At 37.1% G+C, this 21,711-nt stretch overlaps 1 protein-coding gene across 1 annotated transcript in view; it reads left to right on the top strand.

Moving 5' to 3' along the window:
* The window catches only part of LOC127659342 (alkyldihydroxyacetonephosphate synthase, peroxisomal-like), a 65,129-nt gene that overhangs the window by 9,250 nt on the left and 34,168 nt on the right, over positions 1 to 21,711 (top strand). The window contains exons 2-8 of the mRNA XM_052149120.1: positions 8,563 to 8,652; positions 11,081 to 11,171; positions 11,252 to 11,372; positions 11,987 to 12,061; positions 13,378 to 13,449; positions 13,565 to 13,644; positions 15,801 to 15,881. Of these exons, the coding sequence (XP_052005080.1) occupies positions 8,563 to 8,652; positions 11,081 to 11,171; positions 11,252 to 11,372; positions 11,987 to 12,061; positions 13,378 to 13,449; positions 13,565 to 13,644; positions 15,801 to 15,881 (610 nt within the window). The remainder of the gene's footprint in view (positions 1 to 8,562; positions 8,653 to 11,080; positions 11,172 to 11,251; positions 11,373 to 11,986; positions 12,062 to 13,377; positions 13,450 to 13,564; positions 13,645 to 15,800; positions 15,882 to 21,711) is intronic.

Genomic DNA, 21,711 nt, shown 5'->3' with positions numbered 1-21,711 from the left:
ACAGCTAGATTTATCAGCAGCGTTCCAACACAATCAGCTGGTGCTTCCTGTAACATCACAAACCGATCAACATTAATGCAGCCTAAAAGAGTGTTGAATATTCAAGAAAGCAGTACTTGCCAACAACAAGACTCACATTCATTTGCTCAACTTTCCAGAGGCAATATGGCAATATCTCAAGCTGTGAACTATCTTCCATCTCAAGGTGAACCCCTGTATGAGATTCTGAAAAGGCAGGAGTAATTAACAACATATCTGGTACATCAAGTTCAACCTCAAACGCTTCCCAAAAGAGAGATTCCAGTCTTTGATGGTAATCCACTTCAGTATGTGCCATTCATTAGAGCCTTTGAGCACAGTGTTGAAGAAAAGACACGCAATAAAAGGGACTGCTTGTATTTTCTGGAGCAATTCACGACAGGACAACCCCGAGTACTGGTTCAAAGTTGTCAACATCTTGATCCAGAAGTAAGTTATTTAGTAGCCAAGAAACTTCTGAATGAGCAATTTGGTGATGAATTCCAGACTGCAGCTGCATACATGGAAAAGGCTTTAAGTTGGCCATCATTAAGGACTGAGGATGCACAAGGTCTTCATGCATATTCTTTTTGCGTGCATGTTGTAACATCATTGATAATATCTCTTATATGCAAGAACTAAACATGCCAAGTAATATGAGAACTGTGGTAATGAAGCTGACTTTCAAATTGAGAGAAAGTTGGAGAGAAAGAGCTTGTGAGATAATGGAGTTGAATCAAGGTAGAGCAAAATTCTCACACATTGTAGACTTCATCGAACGACAGGCAAAGATGGCATCAGATCCTGTGTTTGGATGCATTCAGGATAAGCAACCAATTGCAGTTAACAGGACATTCAAGGGAAACAGTTTTGCTACAAATGTTACAAATGTTAATTCATTTCCAAGGGGATATGTAACATCACAATCGAGAATAAATAAATAAAAGTCACAACAAGAGAAGCTTGACTTTTTAAAAGAAACAGGAGTTTGTTTCAGCTGTTTAAAGTCTGGACATATAAGTAGGGAATGTGACGACCGCCTTGTCTGTGAAGTATGTAATCAGACACATCCTTCAGTGTTGTACATACATCGCAAGCCAGTTATGGAGGACAAGAGGCAAAAGAGTAGCCTAGTGTCTGCACAAACTTGTGGACATATAGGGGCCGGTAATGAAAAATGTTTTCTGTCAATCATTCCAGTGCAAGTAAAATCAGCCAAAGGAGACAAAATAATTCAAACGTATGCTTTTCTGGATTCTGGGAGTTCAGCTACATTTTGCTCCAAGCAGCTAATGGATGAACTGAACATCAGAGGTAAAAGGGTTAACATTTTTCTGCGCACTATGGGACAACAGCAGTCTGTATCTTGTAATGTGGTAACTGGTTTGGAGATAAGTGGAATCAACAACGATAATTTATTTTCCCTTCCGGAAGTATATACTCAGAAGAAAATGCCTGTCAACTCCGATAACATTGTAACGCAGGAGGAAATATCCAAATGACCATACCTGGATAGAGTGAAACTTACACACATTGAGGCTAATGTTGATTTACTCATTGGAGCCAATGCGTACCAAGTGATGGAGCCATGGGAGGTAATAAATGGCTATGGTAATGGACCCTATGCCATTAGAACCCTACTGGGGTGGGTTGTTAATGGACTTTCAGAGAGGAGCAGTGACTGCAGGAATGATACTGGCACACCTTTTGTTACTGTCAACAGGATTTCTATTGGAAGGCTCGAGGAATTGCTTCAACATCAGTATAATTGCGACTTCAATGAAAACATGGTGGATGAGAAAGAGATGTCCAGAGAGGATCTGAAGTTTATGGAGATAATGGACAAGTCAGTTAAGGTACAGGATGGACATTACAATCTTAAGTTACCATTTCGAACTAATGATGTGGTATTGCCTAACAACTTGTGTGTCGCCAAGCAAAGGTGCAATGGTTTGAAAAAGAAATTTGAAAGAAACAAACTGTTTCATGAGAAATATACAAGTTTCCTCTCTGATGTTCTTGAGAAAGGTTATGCTGAGAAGGTGCCAGAAGAACAGTTAAATCGTGATGATGGTAAGGTTTGGTACGTTCCTCATTATGGAGTGTTCCATCCAAAAAAGGGAACATTGAGAGTTGTATTTGATTGTGGAGCAACATTTAAGGATACATCAGTCAACAAACAACTGTTGCAAGGTCCCAACCTTACAAATTCACTTCTGGGAGTTCTGATACGATTCAGGCAGGAGCCCATAGCCTTGATGGCTGACATTCAAGCTATTTTTCATCAGGTTAAGGTGTCTAAAGAGGATGTTGACTTTCTTCGGTTTCTATGGTGGTCTGATGGAGACTTGAAACAGGAAGTTTCTACTTACCGAATGACAGTTCATCTGTTCGGAGCTGTATCCTCTCCTAGTTGTGCCTGTTATGCATTAAAACAAACTGCAACGGACAATCAACCACTCTTTTCAACAGAAGTGATCAAAACCGTCTTTGAAAGTTTCTATGTGGATGATTGTTTGAAGAGTGTCTCTTCAGAGGAGGTAGCTGTCATCATGGTACAGGATCTTACTGCTCTTTGTCAAAAGGGTGGTTTTGTTTGATCAAGTGGATCAGTAACAGTCGCAAGGTATTGCAATCAGTTCCAGAGGAATCCAGAAGCAAAGAAATCCAGTGTTTGGATTTAGCTCGGGATAAGTTACCTGTGGAAAGAACTTTGGGTCTTCAGTGGTGTACAGAGGTTGATAAGTTTCAATTTAGGATGCAGTTGAAAACCCAACAATGTACAAGGAGAGGAATATTGTCAACTGTCTGTTCTGTGTATGATCCTATGGGATTTCTCGCTCCTATTATGCTACCTGCCAAGTTACTCCTGCAGGAGATGTGTAGACAGAATCTGAGTTGGGATGAGAATATACCCCCAATATTTCAAACACAGTGGAATAGTTGGATTTCTGATTTGGATAAGTTGTCAGAGTTCCGAGTGGACCGATGTCTAAAACCCATAGATTTTGGACAAATCATTCATGCCTGTTTACATCATTTTTCAGATGCCTGTGAAAGAGGATATGGCATGGTTACTTATCTCAAGCTGATCAACAGTGAGGACAAAGTGCATGTGACATTTCTACTCCGTAAGGCCAGAGTAGTGCCTCTTAAACCGATAACCATTCCTCGTCTGGAACTAATAGCAGCTGTACTCGCTGCTAAAGTGGACCAAATGCTGAGGAAGGAGTTAAGACTTCAATTGGAGAATTCAACTTTTTGGACTGACAGCCAGACTGTGCTTAAGTACATCAACAATGAGGACAAGCGCTTTCAGACTTTTGTTGCAAATAGGGTCTCTTACATAAGAGAAAGGACACAACCACAGCAATGGAGATATGTTTCCACTAAGGAAAACCCTGCAGATGATGCTTCACGTGGAATGCAGATTAAAACATTTGGGCAAAGCAAAAGATGGATTGAAGGTCCAAGTTTCCTTTGGACATCAGAAGATTATCAACCACTTCCAACAGAAGAACACAACATTCAGGAGGATGATCCTGAGATCAAAGGAGAGCATAAGTTAAATGTTTTTATTCTGCAAGGTACATCAAATTCCACCAATTACTTTATCACCTACTTCTCAGAGTGGAAAAGACTGAAAGTGGCGGTTTCTTGGATTCTCAAATTGAGAAAAGTGCTAAATAGGCTACGTCTCAAAAGAAAGGAACTACTGGCATTGGAAAGAGATTGCAATGTTACTAAATCTGCCGTAGATGTGCAAATAAATTTGTTTAAAGCAACTCAAGGTGGACAATCTTTGTCACTGGAGGATCTCTTTGAAGCTGAAATGGCGATTGTTCACTTCAGTCAACAACAACAATTTCAAGATGAAATTGAACAACTGAAGAGTGGTTCTAATGGAGTCAAGATGAATAGCAGTCTATATAGACTGGACCCTGTATTGGACAATGAACTCATAAGGGTAGGAGGAAGACTCAGGAAGGCAGCTATGCCTATTGAATCCAAGCACCCCATCATATTGTCTAAGAATCAGCACATTTCACATCTTCTACTTCGTCACATTCATGGACAATTGGGCCATTGTGGTAGGAGTCATATGTTATCCAAGTTAAGACAAACATACTAGATTACCAATGCTAATGCTGCTGCAAGAAAAGTAATTTCCAAATGTGTTGTATGTAGGCGTTATAGAGGGAAGACAGGTGAGCAAAAGATGTCAGACCTTCCCTTGAACTAATTACTCCTGATCTTCCACCCTTTACAAACACTGGAGTGGATTATTTTGGTCCTATCGAGTTAGACGAGGACGTAGTAATGTGAAGCGATACGGAGTAATCTTCACTTGTATGGCATCCAGAGCAGTGCATTTGGAAGTAGCTTACTCCTTGGATACTGATGGATGTATAAATGCTTTAAGGAGATTTGTTGCTCGAAGTGGTCAAGTAGCTCACATTAGGTCTGACAATGGAACAAATTTCATTGGTGCCAACAGAGAGTTGAAAGAGGCTTTTTCTGTGTGGAATAACAATCAAATTGAAAAGGAGTTACTTCAAGTAGGGGTTCAGTGGAGCTTTAATCCACCAGCTGGCTCCCATTATGGAGGTGCGTGGGAGCGCATCATTCGCATGGTGAGAAATATTCTTTGTTCTGTACTTCTCCAACTTTGCGTGGATGATGAATCATTCCATACTATTCTGTGTGAAGTAGAGTCCATTTTAAATGATCGTCCGATTACCAAGCTTTCCAGTGATTCCAATGATCTTGAGGCCCTCACCCCTAATCATCTTCTTCTTATGCAAGGCAAGCCTGCTTTACCACCTGGACTTTTTGAAAAGACTGATCTGTATGTAAAAAGAAGATGGAGGCAAGTTCAATATTTAGCCGATCTTTTCTGGAAACGATGGATATGGGAGTATCTACCTCTGTTACAAAAACGTCAAAAGTGGACAAAGGAACGACAAAGTTTTGTTCCTGGTGACATTGTTCTTGTACTGGATCCTACTGCACCTCATGGATCATGGCCACTTGGTAGAGTACTGGAAACTTTTCCAGATGATAAAGGTCTAGTACGTACTGTAAAGATTAAAACCAAAGGTAGTGTTCTGGAACGACCTGTTAGAAAGCTTTGTCTTTTATTGGAGTTAAATGATTGAGGTGACAATGGTTCTGTGATTACAAGTTTAATAATGTCATGAATTTATGATGAAATGTCTGTATATGTTGCTTTAATTGTTATGGCTCCTTTATGTATGTTTTCTGTAATTGTTATGTCTTCCTGCCATAAGCAATTATGGGGCCGTGTGTAGGAGCCATTTTAATGCAATTACATATTTGTTCATTGGGGGAGCTCTGACATTTGTATATTAGGAGCACATGGGTAATTAGACAACCGGTGTATTGGTAGTAGGGAATGTTGTGGCAAAATTAATAATTAAACAAATATGCATAACAAGATAAGAGACATCAAGATCCAAATTATATTTTAAAAGATAGTTTATTCTTTTAAAAGAGGTTTGTTCACAAAAGTATCGCGACAGCTACCTCGCAATAGGAACAAGACCCTAACTCACACAGAAAACACATGGCCTATTTATACCCCCGTCCTCAAAGTCCCTTCTTCCGTAATTTTCCACTGATCCCACTAAAACCGGATTTTAACTAGTCTTAGAAATACCAATGGCTCTTCTAAGCCCCCCCGGGTTTTACGATGCTTACATCTGTGAGGTCATAAAAGGCCATATAAACACTATCTCGTCCTGAAGACAGTGGTCCTTTGTTGAGCTTCACTGAGTTTCACACCCGTGAAACTCAACAAAAAGTCTTTCCCGCACTCATATTGAGGAGTTCAAAAGGCCTATTCCTTGACCATCTGTTTTACTGTGTGTGTCTCTGTGCCTGCCAGGTGAAAAAATAGAAACACGATTGAATCGAAAGAAAATCCACATAATGTCTTAAAGAAAGTAAAATCTAAATTTTCCACAACAGGAAGCACACAGTTTTTTGACCGTGTTAAGCCATGTACTACGTGGGATACCATGCTGACCGTGCCCATAGGATTATTATGTGTTGAATTGAGTTTAATGGTGCTTAACCATGCTTCACTGATAAAGAGCGATGTTCAAGGACATATGGAATATGGACAATGTTTGTGCGCTGTATCTGCAAGGTATGGATTTATGCTTTGAACCACAAAGAATGAGACATCACAAGAAGTTAATGGAAGCAATGTTTATTAATTAGAGCACAACGAATATAAGACTTAGGTTGCATCTTACATCTGTGTTCATGGAGTTTATACGTGTTCATTACTTGCTCACTTCTATTACCAATACTACAGCGGCTTAATGGAAAGCTGTTACACTATATATATATATATATATATATATATATATATGCAGATGCCCCCTTCTTGGTTTAATATATTTTTCAGTTTTTAGTTGCATTACGAACGCATGTCGTCAAAAGTCTGGCGAGTTTAAACAAAACTGTACTAGCCAATGGCGATTCTCCAACATGTCTGTAGATGGTTGCAATATTTGATTTTAGTGTGAAAAAATTGCTAGCAGACCAATTTTGTAAAGTTATATCGGATGATGCTGGTAAGCCTTGTAATCCTGTAATATTATCGATCTTATCACACTAAAACATGTTAACACTTATATTGTTTATGTCTTGTGGCTATACTTATGAAACAGTGAGAATTTTAATATTTACAGATTGACCCCATTCACTTCCATTGACTGTAACCAGGATTTCTTTATTTTTCTATTTTTTAAATAAATGAGTGACCAGTCAAAACAGTTTTTATGGCAATCATAATGCCACAAATGCTGTCGATTGAGCTTAACTTGTATTGAAGCCAGAATATTCCTTTAATGCAAGCATCATTAAGAGTAGTGCCATATTTAGCCTGATATTTTTTGGCCACATACACACTACAAATTTTAGGGAGTGACAAGTGACAACCGCATTTAAATCCATGAATGATTCTTCTAAATGTTGTTCCATGTGTGTAAGAAATACAGGAGTTACTCCAGCAATTACGATGATTGACAAATAGCCTTGCAACCATAGCGTTCGCTTTAGCGTCTCGCACCTGTGAACAAGAAATATACAATGAGCGCACGAGTTTAACCTGTTTTTTGTTTCGCTATTTTTGAGCAAAGAGATTATCCACCAGAGATGTATTATCATAGTGAATGTACAATGTATGTATAAGCGGCTGATGTATCTCCCAATCTCCTCACACAACATCCACTGCTGTTGTTTCTACCTTCGACTCATGTTGTTCACTTGTGTTGTGTACAACTTCCTGCACTTCTCTGTGAATGCATTAATTGTGGACCCACTAATTAGTGCAAATAATTCCAGGCTATACTTTGGATGTCTGTGTTGCTGATTGCTCCATGCACAGTATGTGTGATGCAAATTTCATCATCAGAACATCGGGCCGCACGCATTCAGTGTTCTCTGTTGAGGACAGAATCAACATTTGTATGAAGACACCTAGTGTTTGCTTCTAACCGAAGAGTACTTTGAGCTTTAGCATTGAACAGAACATCTTATCAAGAAGTATTACATTTGAAGAGAGATGTGCTTTTATTTTTCCAAGCAATCAGATTTATGATTGTCACCTAAGGGGGGGATAAAACAGCTGAAAAAAAAATCCCATAGACTTACATTGTCCCAAGCACCATTTGCATGTTCTGTAGAAAAAAAACTACAGTTTATGTTGGTAAATAGGTCTAAATAGCAGCATATTTTCGGTAACTGCTGTTGACTATTTAAAAAAAACCTTTTTCTTTATATCAAAATGTCCTTCATAATTTTCATAGCAATTTTTAACAGTGTCATTTGGTCAAGAGTGGCCATTATCATTATGTCAAGTTAGGAGTGTTCATTGCCCCAGAGTGCTAGAATTGCCACTATAATTTGAATAGTATATTTGTAGACATATGTGATAAAGGTTTTATATCATTCAATAAACTTAGCTATTGGCTATAATACAGCATATAAACTATAAACCTGACCCTATCTCATGAATAGTCATACATAATTTACGAGTTGGCTGTTTCGTATGTTCTTGCATAAACTCGTGCGACTTCATCACGTACAAATTCCCCGATTTCTAATATGGAAGTAAGCGCGAGTTCCAAGCAGGAGGACATACTTATTAATACTATGCCCTTACCCAAACCCCTTATCTCAACTGATCAGTAGAGTCTGTAAACGTGATGGGAAGCTGTTGTGTGTGACCAAAGCAAATAATTGTTGTGTATTAGATGAAAACGATGTGCAGCAATGTCATTGGCTTGAGTGAAAGTTGTAGGAATGCAAACGAGTGCAGTCGCACAATATCATACGAATTAGCCAAATATAGAAAAGTCATACAAATCCTGATGATTTCGCCATGAGAGTGTGTTGGTGAAAACATGTAAATGATCAATGGTCTCTCTCTCTCTCTCTCTCTCTCTCTCTCTCTCTCTCTCTCTCTCTCTCGTCTGTCTGTCTGTCTGTCTGTCTGTCTGTCTCTGTCAGGCAGGAGATCATGAAGTGGAATGGCTGGGGTTACAGCGACTCCCGGTTCTTCTTTAATAAGAAAGGCCAAGCAGAGTTCACAGGGAAAAGGCGAGTATGATGCTCAGGTCATTTTGAAATGGTCTCAGATTAACAGCCTGACAACTAATTTATATACAGGCCCAGTTGGAATCTATGCTCTTGTTTTCACATTTTCCATGCTGATTTTGGGGGGAAATCTGCATAATTATGCAGAGTTGGTTTAAATGTGATCAGATGTGTTAATTGGAACTGAGTGCCACATTCTTATTGGAGGCTGCCTGAAAGTATCAACAAATTAGTCCAAATATTTACTAAACGAACACTAAAAGTGTGGGGGATCCATTCAGAAGGTGCCGTTCCAATTGCACAGAGTTTTGTCACCTGCGTATAAGTATGTTTACACCTTAAACTTAAAATAAATAAATACACTACTTAAAATAAATACACTATGCACTTACAATATACACCATGCACTAAACCATGTAGTGTAGGAATTTTCAAAGTGTAGTAGGTTTTTTTTACTACATAGAAGCATTCGCCGTTTAAAGAAAAGGAGGGACGAGTCGAAATTAATTTTTGTGGTAATCTACATTATGCCACAAATGCTGTCGATTGACCTTAACTTGTATTGAACCCGGAATATTCCTTTAACAGCTAACAGAATCAGTAATTTATTTTTATTTCTATAATCTCTTGATTATTTGTATTTCAAAATACAACTTGTGTTGTACTGCATCCAGAGCCACGTGGCAAAAATAGGATCAACGCCGAAACTATCCACTCACTGCCACATCTGGGACGCATCACTTCGCGACTCACGCTGGCATGTCATCTGTTAATATGGGTGCCGAAACTCAAACGTGCCGCTCACAGAGGATGTGTGAACCCACTATAATATTGAGCACAGTGTGTTCCTTAAAGGTCCTGCAATAAACACAGTCATAGAATGTCTCTTATTCTGCGTAATCATCCAGGCACAGTGGCAAAGCGTAATCTAATAGAATCCAAGACTGTTTCCCTGGCAAATGTTATACTAGCACATATAGCAGGGGTGCTCAATAGGTGGACTCCTGTCCGGACCAAAGGACATTTCAGTCCCGATTGAGATCTAAATCGAAATCGAAATCTTTCTGCTAGTTATATGACACCTGGCTAAGTGATTGTGAAAGGATACATGTGTGCGAGCGTGGAGCGGAGTGTGTTCAGCGCCACACACTTATTTCATAGTGCTAAACATGTTTTTATTCCTGCTCTCCGCACTATAGAGGCCTAAATCTAACTTCATTAATCAGCATGTTAGGAGCCTTTCAAAGTAAACAAACTGATTTTTGTTCTAATTTTGTGTAAATTAATCACAGATGTCATCATGGCATGGGTGGCAAGTAAAGCCTACTTATATATATATATATTTAAAAAAAAAAAAAAAAAAAAACAGTATTTTAATGCTTCACTGTTGTCATGTAAATTGTTTGTTTGTAACACTTTAAGGACAATATAAAAATGGTCCATTCACATGTCAGTATTGCAGCACTTCCAGGACAAATATTTCAGTTGTGTCACATGTGGCTGAAGGTTTCACTGACCTGTGCCATTTTGTTTCTTAGTCCAGTTCGACGTGCTACTGCCATATATTGTCTGCTGTCTGCACTGCCAGAGAAAGTGTTTTAAATACATTTCTGCATGATTCAAAACAGTCTATCAGAAAATTATGTCTTTAAGTGTTAATAAATGCAATAAGTTGCACAATCTCAGGCTAAATTAGATTATATTTACATATGTTAGGATATAATTTCTTTTGAAAAGTAAAAGGGTTGATGATTTCCCAGGAAAGCACTATATAAATGGAAGGCAATTACATTACGTTATAATGTGCTTATTAGAAATAAAGATAATTTAATCAATTATCTGTTGTTTACCATACAAAACCATGGAAATGGGGTTGATATTTCAGATTGTCTTCTACTGGTGTAACAAAATATAAAGTGAAATGAAAACATTAATCTCAAGCAAAAAGAAAATGCTTTAAACCAGTTGGTCTAGTGTCCAAAACCTCTCTAAAAAACATCAAAACAACCAACCTAACCAGCTTGATCAGACTGAAAACCAGCTAACAACTTAACCGGATATTTGTTTTCCCCCAGGGCTACATGGGAAACTGAAAATTGTGATTGCAATACGGTTTATATATATATATATTTAAGTATGGTCAAAAAAAGAAAAGAAACTGGTGTTTAGAAAAATGCTTGTAAAAGCATTGTCAAATTTGGTGTGAGCTAGTAGCCATTCTTAAAGTCTTTATTTACACATGTTGATGTTCTGTAGAATTATTTGTCTGACATGAGTTATGCAAACATTATTATCCACTGCATACATGTATTTTTTATTTTTACTCAAGCTTATGCAGGTGAAATCTTAGGAAATTGTGAACCTTTGCAATATTGTAGTCTTTTACTGTTATGAAATGGCTTAATATACATTTGGGCGTTGTTGGTTTCAGGTATCGGTTGAGTGGGCTGATTCTGCCGAGTTTGAAGGACTGGTTTGAGGGCACATTTGGAGCTAATTTACAACAGAAAACTCCTGCTTCAGTAAGTAGACAGTAACTTGACCTCTACCAGACTCTTGTGTCATGCGTGTTCATGTGTGTAATGCGTTTGTTATCTTCTAGCCCACGCTGAATTTAAATGCAGTCACGCCTCCTAACCTGAATGAGCCATTCATGGAGGATCTGAAGGCGGCGGGCGTGGCCGTGTCACATGATCCAGAGGATCGGGTTTTCAGAGCTCATGGTAAAGAACCGCCATGCAGAAACTCAGTTTTAATTTACAACAGTGTAGCGATTGTCCAAACAAATCTGTTTCTGTTTCACCCCAAAATCAAAAGAAAAATATCATTTCTATATGTCTTAAAGTACGACTTTCTTTGTTTCTTTTGCACATTCTTTCTTTAGTTTTTTTTACTTTGTTATGGACTTTCTTTCAAACATTCTTTCTTACAAACTTTTTTTTTATCTTTCTTTAGAATATTCTTTTTTTTAAACATCTTTCTTTAAAAATGTATTTTGTTATTTTGTTCGTTCTGTCCTTCCTGATTGGTTCATTACATGGTTTTGCAACAGGGGGATTGTTAAATTAATTCAAATGCCAAAATGATAAAATTAGAAATATTTACTCTAATTCATAAAATATAATTTTTTTAAGTTAACTAAAATATAATATAATTTTTTTTATTATTATGTTATGGAAAATTTATGTTGAATTTCCTTATAGTTTGAACCCCTGCTTAATGGTGTTTCCATGTGTTTTGGCCTTTTGTTTTTTTTTTGTGCTTGTTTTTTTTTTTTTACTCTTCACGCCCAAATACCATTATAGTATGGACAAAAGTTTTCTTTCTTTTTCCTCAGGACACTGCCTGCATGAAATCTTTGCCCTGCGTGAGGGGAGGATAGGACGGGTGCCAGACATGGTGGTTTGGCCGAGTGAGTGACTGCAAATGGTTAACATTAATGAATGCTAATTCATATTCATGAGAACCACTTTAATTAGTGGGAATGGGCATGTATGCCATCCAATGATGCCATCAGAGTAGCTGCTCTCTGATTGGTGGATTATTGACAAGACCCATTTCACCATGCAAATGAGCTTCTGATTGATGGCTGAGCTTTGATTAACAGAGTCCCCTTAATATTCTCCCTCCTAACATCCAGGACTAAAACCCAGCAGAGTATCCCATAAACATCACTGCCGGCTTCCAAAAACCTTGATTGTATATCTCTCTTGTGACTTGAATTGATGTAGAAAATTCCATCTTTGTATCCTGATCTGAACAAATTTAATGATATAAAATCAAAATCGATCCCATTTGCTTTCTTTTTTACATTTTATTTATTTGATCCCCCTTTCTCCACAATTTGGAATGCCCAATTCCCACTACTTAGTAGGTCCTTGTGGTGTGGTTACTCACCTCAATCCGGGTGGCGGAGGACAAGTCTCAGTTCTCGCTTCTGAGACAGTCAATCCATGCATTTTATCACGTGACTCATTGTTCATGACAACCGCGGAGACTCAGCATGTGGAGGCTCATGCTACTCTCCGCAATCCATGCACAACTTACCACACGCCCCTTTGAGAGCGCTAATCGTGACCACGAATAGCCTACCCCATGAGTCTTGGGGTGATGGTCAGCATCAAAACTTGCTGAGATAACCAAGCCCCCCATTTGCTTTCTTAACACATGTTCTGTTCTTATTGTGCCTGATTCATCAGTGTAGATTACTTAAGGGAAATAAATATTTTGTCTGCCTCAGAAATGACTGTTTCTTTACTGCTGAGGGAACCAAGGCTTCATGAGTGTGTTATGCAGTGCTACTTCTCACAATCCGATAAAATCTTAGTGGATGAAATCAAGTCCCGCCCAACATTATTTCCTAAAATACTGCATGCTTTTTTCAGTCTTCATCGTTTTGCTGAATAATGAAGTTACACTCATTAATAATAAAAAAAAAAAAAACATTGTTCTGTTATTTTCTGGATCTTTTCTTTGTTACAAAAATAAAACTTTTTAATTCTACTTGTCAAAATACCACCCACAGGTGGTACTGTTCAAGGAATAGTTGTCCAAAATTAAAAATGGTTTCAAATGAGCATGACATTTTTAATCGGTCAGTCCCAAACATTCTGACGAACATCTCTTATGTTCATTGAAGAAAGTCATTCTGTTTTGTTATGAATAAGATGTAATGTTAGAAATGAACATGCTCAGTGTATTTTATTTATCCAGATTACATTTTTGCAGGCTGTCACAATGATGTGGAGAAGATTGTGGAACTGGCCTGTAAACACAACACCTGCTTAATACCATACGGAGGCAAGTATGTAGTAGTAAAGGACACACATCTGTGTAATGCTCACAGACAGAGACCTTATCTCTCTCTCTCTCTCTCTTTCTCTCTCTCTCTCTCTCTCTCTCTCTCTCTGATCAGGTGGTACGAGTGTGTCCAGTGCTCTAGAGTGCCCCCATGAGGAGACTCGCTCTATTGTGTCTTTGGACACATCTCAGATGGTCAGTAAATGCTTACACATACAAAAGTATGAGACTACTAGTGAAAATGTAAATTTTATTGTTTTAATATTTAAAACACTTGTTTCATTATAAATTATTTTATCAGCATAAAAATGTAAGAACAAAATCTAAATTGAAAGTGTTTACTCGGTCAGTGTCACAAATGTGTTTTTGATTAGTCAGAATCATAATCAATAGTGCAATCACAATTCATTTACTTTAAAATGTTTCTTTGTTTCATTCTGGGGTTTTTTTTCAGTCAGATTTTGAATCCCAGATTTTCAGTGTGGAGTTTGTGACACTACTATACATCCATACATATGTGTGTGCACACTCTTTCTTTCAATTTCATTGTGTTTCATCTGTGGCTATGACATAGGCTGACCTGTTGTAGGGATCATGGGTCATGCACATGAAAGGTAGTGACTCATAAGCGGAGTTGTTTTACGAGTGCACCGGTGTGATTGATGGCAGAGGGGCGGAGCCACCTGTGGAGATAGGGCTGTTTCCTTAAGAGTATTTAACCCCATGGGAAAGCAGGGGAACAAACACGGGTGAACATTCACCATCTCTGAATCACACACCAACTTATGCCCCTTGTGATTAAATGTGTGTTTTTATTGGTAAACTGAGTTCAAAATGTGCTGATTTTAGTTGTAAGGCACAAGAGAAAAGAAAAGCTATTACAGTTCAACAAACATCAGGGGAGACTTCATCCAGCTGTTTGTGTTGCAGTGGTACACACACACACACACACACACACACACACACACACACACACACACACACACACACACAGTCTCTTTCCTGAATCTGTAAGCTCAGATATGTGGGCTGAGTTTAACAGCAGTGAATCAGTTTGACGTGTGGATTTCATGGAGCCCTGCAGACATGCTCACAATGTCAGCCACTGCTCTTTTAATGAAAATCTCTCCCTCTCGCTCTCATTCTTGTGTATTAGAATCATTCCTGTGTACTCAATCTCTCTCGTCTTTATGTATTCATGTATAATCGGACTGTTTAGCAGTCCATGTATTGTGTTGTACAGCACACATTCTGCTGAAGCAATAAGACACAAGAGACTGTGCAGTACAAAAGACACTTCTATGATGCATAGCTGGACCAACAACAGTTCTCACCGGCCCAGTCATATGACAAGATTCTGTTCTACTCTGCTCTATTTAATTTCTACTCTACTCTATTCTAGTCTAGTCTATTACACTCTTCCTATTCTACTCTTATTGAATTCAGTTCTATTCTATTGTACTTAATTCTGCTCTGCACTGTTCTTTTATGTTTTCAGTTCTATTCTTTTCTATTTCACTCTCATGTGTCATTATATTAAGTTCTATTCTGTTCTGCTGTTCTACTGCTGTACTAATTTGTTCTATTGCATTTTATTCTGATCTGTTCTACCTCTTTATTCTCTTCTATACTGCTGTGTTCTATTGTACTCTGTTCTATTGTATTGTTATATTCTATTCTCTCTCCTGACATTCCGTTACGCTATTTCACTCAACTGTGTTCAATTTTGTTCTGCTCCATACTATTCTGTTGTATTAGGCTCTACACATGTTATGTTCTTCTCTATTTTACTCTTATTCTGTTCTATTATATTGTATTCAGTTCTATTTTCTTCTTTTCTATTCTACTCTATTGTGCTCTTATTCTGCTCTGTACTGGTCTGTCATATTTATTTCTATTCTGTTTAAGTTCTATTTTATTGTACTGCTATTCTATCATATTGTTCTCTGTTCTATTTTATTATACTGTTATTCTATTCTATTGTATTCAGTTGTATCATATTCTATTCTGTTCAGTTAGATCCTATTCTGTTTTTGTATCCTATTCTATTCTGTTGTTCTGTTATATTCTAGTCTAGCCTACTATATTTCTATCATATTTTGCTCTGTTTCTGTTGTTCTATTCTATTCAACTCCATTGTGTTCTGTTGTCTCGTCTTGTACTATTATTCTATTCTTTCCTGTTGTTCTATTCTATACTGCTGTGTTCTATTGTATTCAATTCTGTTTTCCGTTCTATTCAACTATTATAATCTTGTTTTCTACCCCCCAAGTCATAAATCTGTATTCCCTATTAAACTATGAGGATTCCATCTGTTTGATCTGTCATGTTCTTTATTTTCTTTTGTCTAGAACCGAGTATTGTGGATTGATGAGAAAAATCTAACTGCTCATGTGGAGGCTGGAATCATTGGACAGGATCTAGAGAGACAGGTCAGTTATATGCAGTATGATTTTACAACAAACGTTAAAAAAACATGTTCAATTCAAAGCAAAGAGTTTTCAGCAGGTCTCGCCTGTGCTCATGGACTTCATGTGTGTATTTGTGTTTGTTTGTGTGTGTAGAGGCATTCACATTCAAGAGTAAAAACAGGCAGTTTGATTGTGCCTTACACACACACACACACACACACACAGAGCAGATGGCCCAATCAAACTAATGTAAAAAAAATAGCACCATTGCTGATGGTGTGATGTAAAGTATTGTGTGTGACATGCATCAAAATCAGACAGTGGGTGTGTGGATGTGTTGAATACAGGATATATCATGTGCACAGCTGGAGGAACATTAAAGTGTGGGGGCTTTGGTTAATTAAATCACCAGGAGTGTGTTTTATCTGAGACTGATCAATAACACTATGAGCTCTTACTCGCTCACACACTCCACACTGTTCTGTCTGCAGGAAACAGATCTGTAACACAGATCTGGCTTCATAGAGCCCGAATAGCACTGTTTGTCCAGAAACACATTTCCTGTGTGGCTGTTGTTTTATTGAAACTAGTGCTATTAGGATTTTTATTAGACCATGGATTGTTCCTGTTCTGGATGCTGGTTGGTCAATGCCGATTTCCAGCCATGCTAAAACACAAACAATATAGGAACAATTGAGATGCAAACACACCTGTTCACCTACCTAATATGAACATCCAGACCCCCAAATCTCCAGAGCCTCAAACATTTGCACTGCCACAGTGAAAAGTATATCACTGCACAGCACCCATAGAGGCCTCTTCTAGTGGAGGCATGGCTCTATATGAATTTGCTTATAAAATAAATATTTTAAGAAAATATTTTCATTATGCTGTAACCATATTTTATAAGCAAAAATGCACTTGAGACTGTGCTTTATTGTAAATATAGTTATGACTGGGGTTGCAGGGGTAACAACGCCATTGGTAACCATGACTACATTCACTATATAGTCACATCTCTCATAACTTAATATTTAATTATTATTAGTTGTGTACTTTCATTTCAGTTTAAAGGAATATTCCTGGTTCAATAAAAGTTAAACCCAATGGACAGTTTTGGCATAATATTGATTACCACAAAAATATAAAATAAAAATAAACCCAGTGTAAATGGCATCTGCCACAAAGTGCAGCTATTTGCACCCCATTAGTCTGGTGGAACTACAGAAATAAACTAGACAGAAGGTGTTGCTGCAGTGGTGTGGGGTGTAAAGATTGTACATGAACTTATGCTGTTGTCCTAGTGACCACGGTTTGAATCCACGTTTTTTCCCACTCTTTTCCCATCCGATTCCCCGTATCCACTCTTAATATTTCCTTTAATACTACTTAAAGTAATAGATAAAAATTAATATAAATGTTGCTACAGTAATATAGCCATGATTAATTTTGTGGTTCCTGTAAATGTACAAAAAATACCATGGTGAAACTGGTTACTGTTGTAAAATTGAGGTAATTTTTTTTTTAAGGTTATGTTTAAGGGTAGAGGTTTATGTAGTGTTTCTGTGGGACTCTAAATAAATACAGTAAACACACTGCTGTGATGCCCAGACTGCATGTAAGTATCTGACAATATTTACACCATGGTTAGGGTTAGGGTTATTATCTGCCACTATTTGCACTGGGGTGTAAATAGCATCTACTAAAAAAATAAATAAATAGCAGGGTTTTTCAAATTGGGGTCTGGGAAACAAGGGGGTTCTGAGGGGTCAACAGCAAAAAAATAAATAAAAAAAATTGTGGAAAAAAGTTTCATTTAATTGATTTAAACCATTTGCAAATCATCTGAATGTTATAATTGTTTTATAATTATTTTATTCTATTGCCAGCCATAGTTTTATAGGTTGTTGGATAGGTTTGTGATAGTATATGTGTGTGTAAATATATACTTCTTGGGGGATATAAAGCCATCAGTAAAGCTGCTATTGGAAGTAGGGCTGGGAGCATGCTCAAGCATTCACACAATTCTAAACATTAGTAACAGCTATAAAGTAAAATCTACAAATGGAGAACAGTAAAGGAGAGTTTGATGAGAAACTCATAACAAACATTGCACATTCTGTTTCGTATTAAAAGCTCCTAGTGAAGGTGAAATAAACAAGACTGCACTTGCAGTGTCAAAATAAAAATATAGGACAGAAATATATGAATTTGTCTATAAAAAAAAAAATCTTATATTGAAAATAAAAATAATTCAGTATAATATTATAATAATGAACTTGACTGGGTTCCACAGTGATAATTTAGATCTATGCAATATTCATCTGATTTCTAAAAAATAAGTGAAGTAGTTGTTGCACATCTTGTTCATTCACAAAGAAAAATGGTTTAGTAAAAATTAGGGCTGAACGATTTTGGAAAATAATCGGATTGCGATTTTCTTTAACAATATTGCGATTGTGATTTTAAAATGCGATTTTTTTTCTCCTATCATCTGTATTATTCAACAAAGACAAGCAATAAATCATTGTATCGTATGAACAACACAGTATTAGATAGATTAAACTGCTCTTTCCTGTAGGCCATGCCTTTATGTTATTATTAAATTAGGTTATGCATGAATTGATATGAAGTAGTTAAATGAAAATGTCAATCACAGTAGTATGTTTACTGATTTGTTGAACTTCCAGCCTTGTAAACATGTAATAATTATCATGACAACATAAAGCACTGACAAATAAGCAATATTTGCAATATTTTCCCCTGTGTGGTCATCTGGGAAGTAGGTAGTTTGAAGGCAGCGAGCTTTGAGGTTGAAGTCTTCAGTAATGAAATGTACCGTAATACTCTGATAGGGCTCCGCTGTACGGCTTGACCACATGTCTGTTGTAGTAGTGAAAAACTCCTTTGTTTTCAGCTCCGCTGTGACTTTCTGTTTGCATTTTTTGTGTAGCTCTAGTATGGCGACCTGGCTAAAATATGTGCGCGAGGGCATGTTGTACCCTATCTAGTGTATTTATCAAAGCCGTGAACCCAGGCTTGGTCACCGTACTGAGGGGCATCATATCTTTCGCGATGAACTCTGTTACTGCTTGAGAAAATTCTACGTGCCGTTTTGAAGTATGTTCATATAGAGTTATGTTTAAAAACATTTCGGTCCGTGATCCCTGTCGGGTGGTATTTGGCTTACTTGACACACTGGTGTTCGGCTTTTTAGCCATGAAACTATCGTACATGGCTTTGTGGTGTTTTTTAAGTGCTGATACAGGTTAGTAGTGTTGCCCTGTGAGGTAGCAACGTTAGCATGGCAGGTTTTGCTCAATACCTGACACTGCGCAGCAACATTTTTTTAAAGCCAAAATAGTCCCACATAACTGACATACTGTTCCTCTTTGACACTAATGTTTCAACAGTGTCAGGTTCTGTCAAGCCTGAAGCCATTTTACAACAGGTCAAGGTACAGCTTAGCTTGCCAAGTTGATGCTTCATCTGCAGACTGGTTTAATCTCGCATGTCACGTGAACTGTATGTAATCGCAGCCTTTGTGGTTAAAAAATCTTGTTTTATCATGTCGCGATATTATCGCAAATGCAATTAATCGTTCAGCCCTAGTAAAAATATATGAAGCTAAATATAATAAGCTTCCATATACTGTATGATTGTGTGTTAAATATACACTGATCAGTCACAACATTAAAACCACCACATATTGTGTAGGTCCCCCTCATGCTGCCAAAAGAGCGCCAACCCACATCTCAGAATAGCATTCTAAGATGATATACTTCTCACCACCATTGTACGGAACGGTTATCTGAGTTACTGAAGACTTTGTCAGTTCGAACCAGTCTAGCCATTCTCTGTTGACATCTCTCAACAAGGCATTTCCATACAGAGAACTGCCGCTCACTGGATTTTTTTTATTTTTGGCACCATACTGAATAAGAATAAGAAGATCAGCAGTTACAGAAATACTCAAACCAGCCCATTCGGCACCAACAATCAGATCCAGATCACTGAGATAATTTTTTCCCCATTCTGATGGTTGATGTGAACATTAACTGAAGCTCCTGACCCATATCTGCATGATTTTATGCACTGCAATGGTGCCAAATGATTGGCTGACTAGTTAATCGCAGGAATGATTGTTGGATGGAAACGCCTTGTTGATGAGAGCGGTCAACAGAGAATGGCCAGGCTGGTTTGAACTGACAAAGTCTACGGTAACTCAGATAACCGCTCTGTACAATTGTGGTTAGAAGAATATAATCTCTGAATGCTATTCTAAGATGCGGGTTGGCGCTGTTTTGGTGGTATGAGGGGGGACCTACACAATATTAGCAGTTTGTGTTAATGTTGTGGCTTATTGGTGTAAGCATAAACGTGCAAATTAATAAAATTTATTACATTTTAATCTCCTTTGTGTTAATTTGGTGAAAAACTGTGTGAAATATGCCTTCATCATTTTTAAATAGATTTCTATGTAATGTCTTTTATAATATTAATTTTACATGGCTACAATGCCTGTTTAGATGAAATGATGGTTCCTCTGATTTAAATAAAAAAAATTGTTTTAAATGATCGAGACACACGATTCAAACATTTTGAAACACTTCTCATGATATTAAAAATATTTTGATCTGAAGGCATATGCTTAAATGTTTGAAATGAGTTTTGTTGACAAAAATATAATTTTTGTTAATTTATTTCAAAATATTAATTTAAGTTTAAAAAAAGTTTTTGAAATGGATGACTTGGACAAAATAATAAAGAAAAGCAGCAATTAAGTGCCCAACATAGATGGGAACTCCTTCAATACTGTTTAAAAAGCATCACAGGGTGATACCTCAAGAAGATGCTTGAGAAAATGTCAAGAGTACATGTCTGCAAATTCTAGGCAAAAGGTGACTACTTTGAAGATGCTAAAATATCACACACATTTTATTTATTTGGGATTTTTTAGTCACAACATAATTCCCATAATTCCATTTCTATTATTCCATAGTTGTGATGACTTTACTATTATTCTAAAATGTGAAGAAAAAAAACAAATTATAATAATGAATGAATAAGTGTTTCAAAACGTTTGACCGGTAGTGTATATCGAATATCGTTAATTTGCTGAAAAATATTGAGATATAAATTCTGAAGCCATATCGCCCAACAATATTTTTTGGTTTAATTGAAATACATTTTTCTTTAGGTGTACTTAAAAACATTAATAGTGAAGAAGATAAGATAAGAAAGAAAAATATTTCGCAAATACGAAATAAAATATTTTTGGACATGATATTTTACAGATAATATTTTACTAATATCTTTTAGCTTCAGTAAAATGATAATATGTAAGCCAATTATTTAATTTCACTAATATGAAAATATAAAACTTTTAGGAAGGGGGTCCCTTGCATGGATATCACTATATTTGGGGGTCCTTTGCATAGAAATGTTTGAAAACCCATTGGTTACAGTGAGGCACTTACAGTGGAAATGAGTGGGGCCAGTCTATATACATAACAAGAGTAGTAACAAGTTAATACATGTTACGTGTGATGAAATACCTTACTAATCTTATCTGTGTAAAGTTATATGCAATATTACAACTTTGTTGTCATGACGATGCAATACTGGTCACATTTTATTACACTAAAATCATGTGGAACACACATTGTTTACATCTTGTGGCTATACATTTGAAACAGTGAGTCTTTTAACATTTACAGATTGACCCCATTGACTTCCATTGTAAGTGTCGCACTGTAGCAGTCATTTTTAAATAAACGAGGGACGGGGGCCTGGGTAGCTCAGTGAGTACATACGGTGACCACCACCCCTGGAATCGTGAGTTCGAATC

Source organism: Xyrauchen texanus, chromosome 18, assembly GCF_025860055.1.
Source record: "Xyrauchen texanus isolate HMW12.3.18 chromosome 18, RBS_HiC_50CHRs, whole genome shotgun sequence".
Classification (NCBI taxonomy): domain Eukaryota; kingdom Metazoa; phylum Chordata; class Actinopteri; order Cypriniformes; family Catostomidae; genus Xyrauchen; species Xyrauchen texanus.
This window is presented reverse-complemented; position numbering and strand designations above follow the sequence as displayed.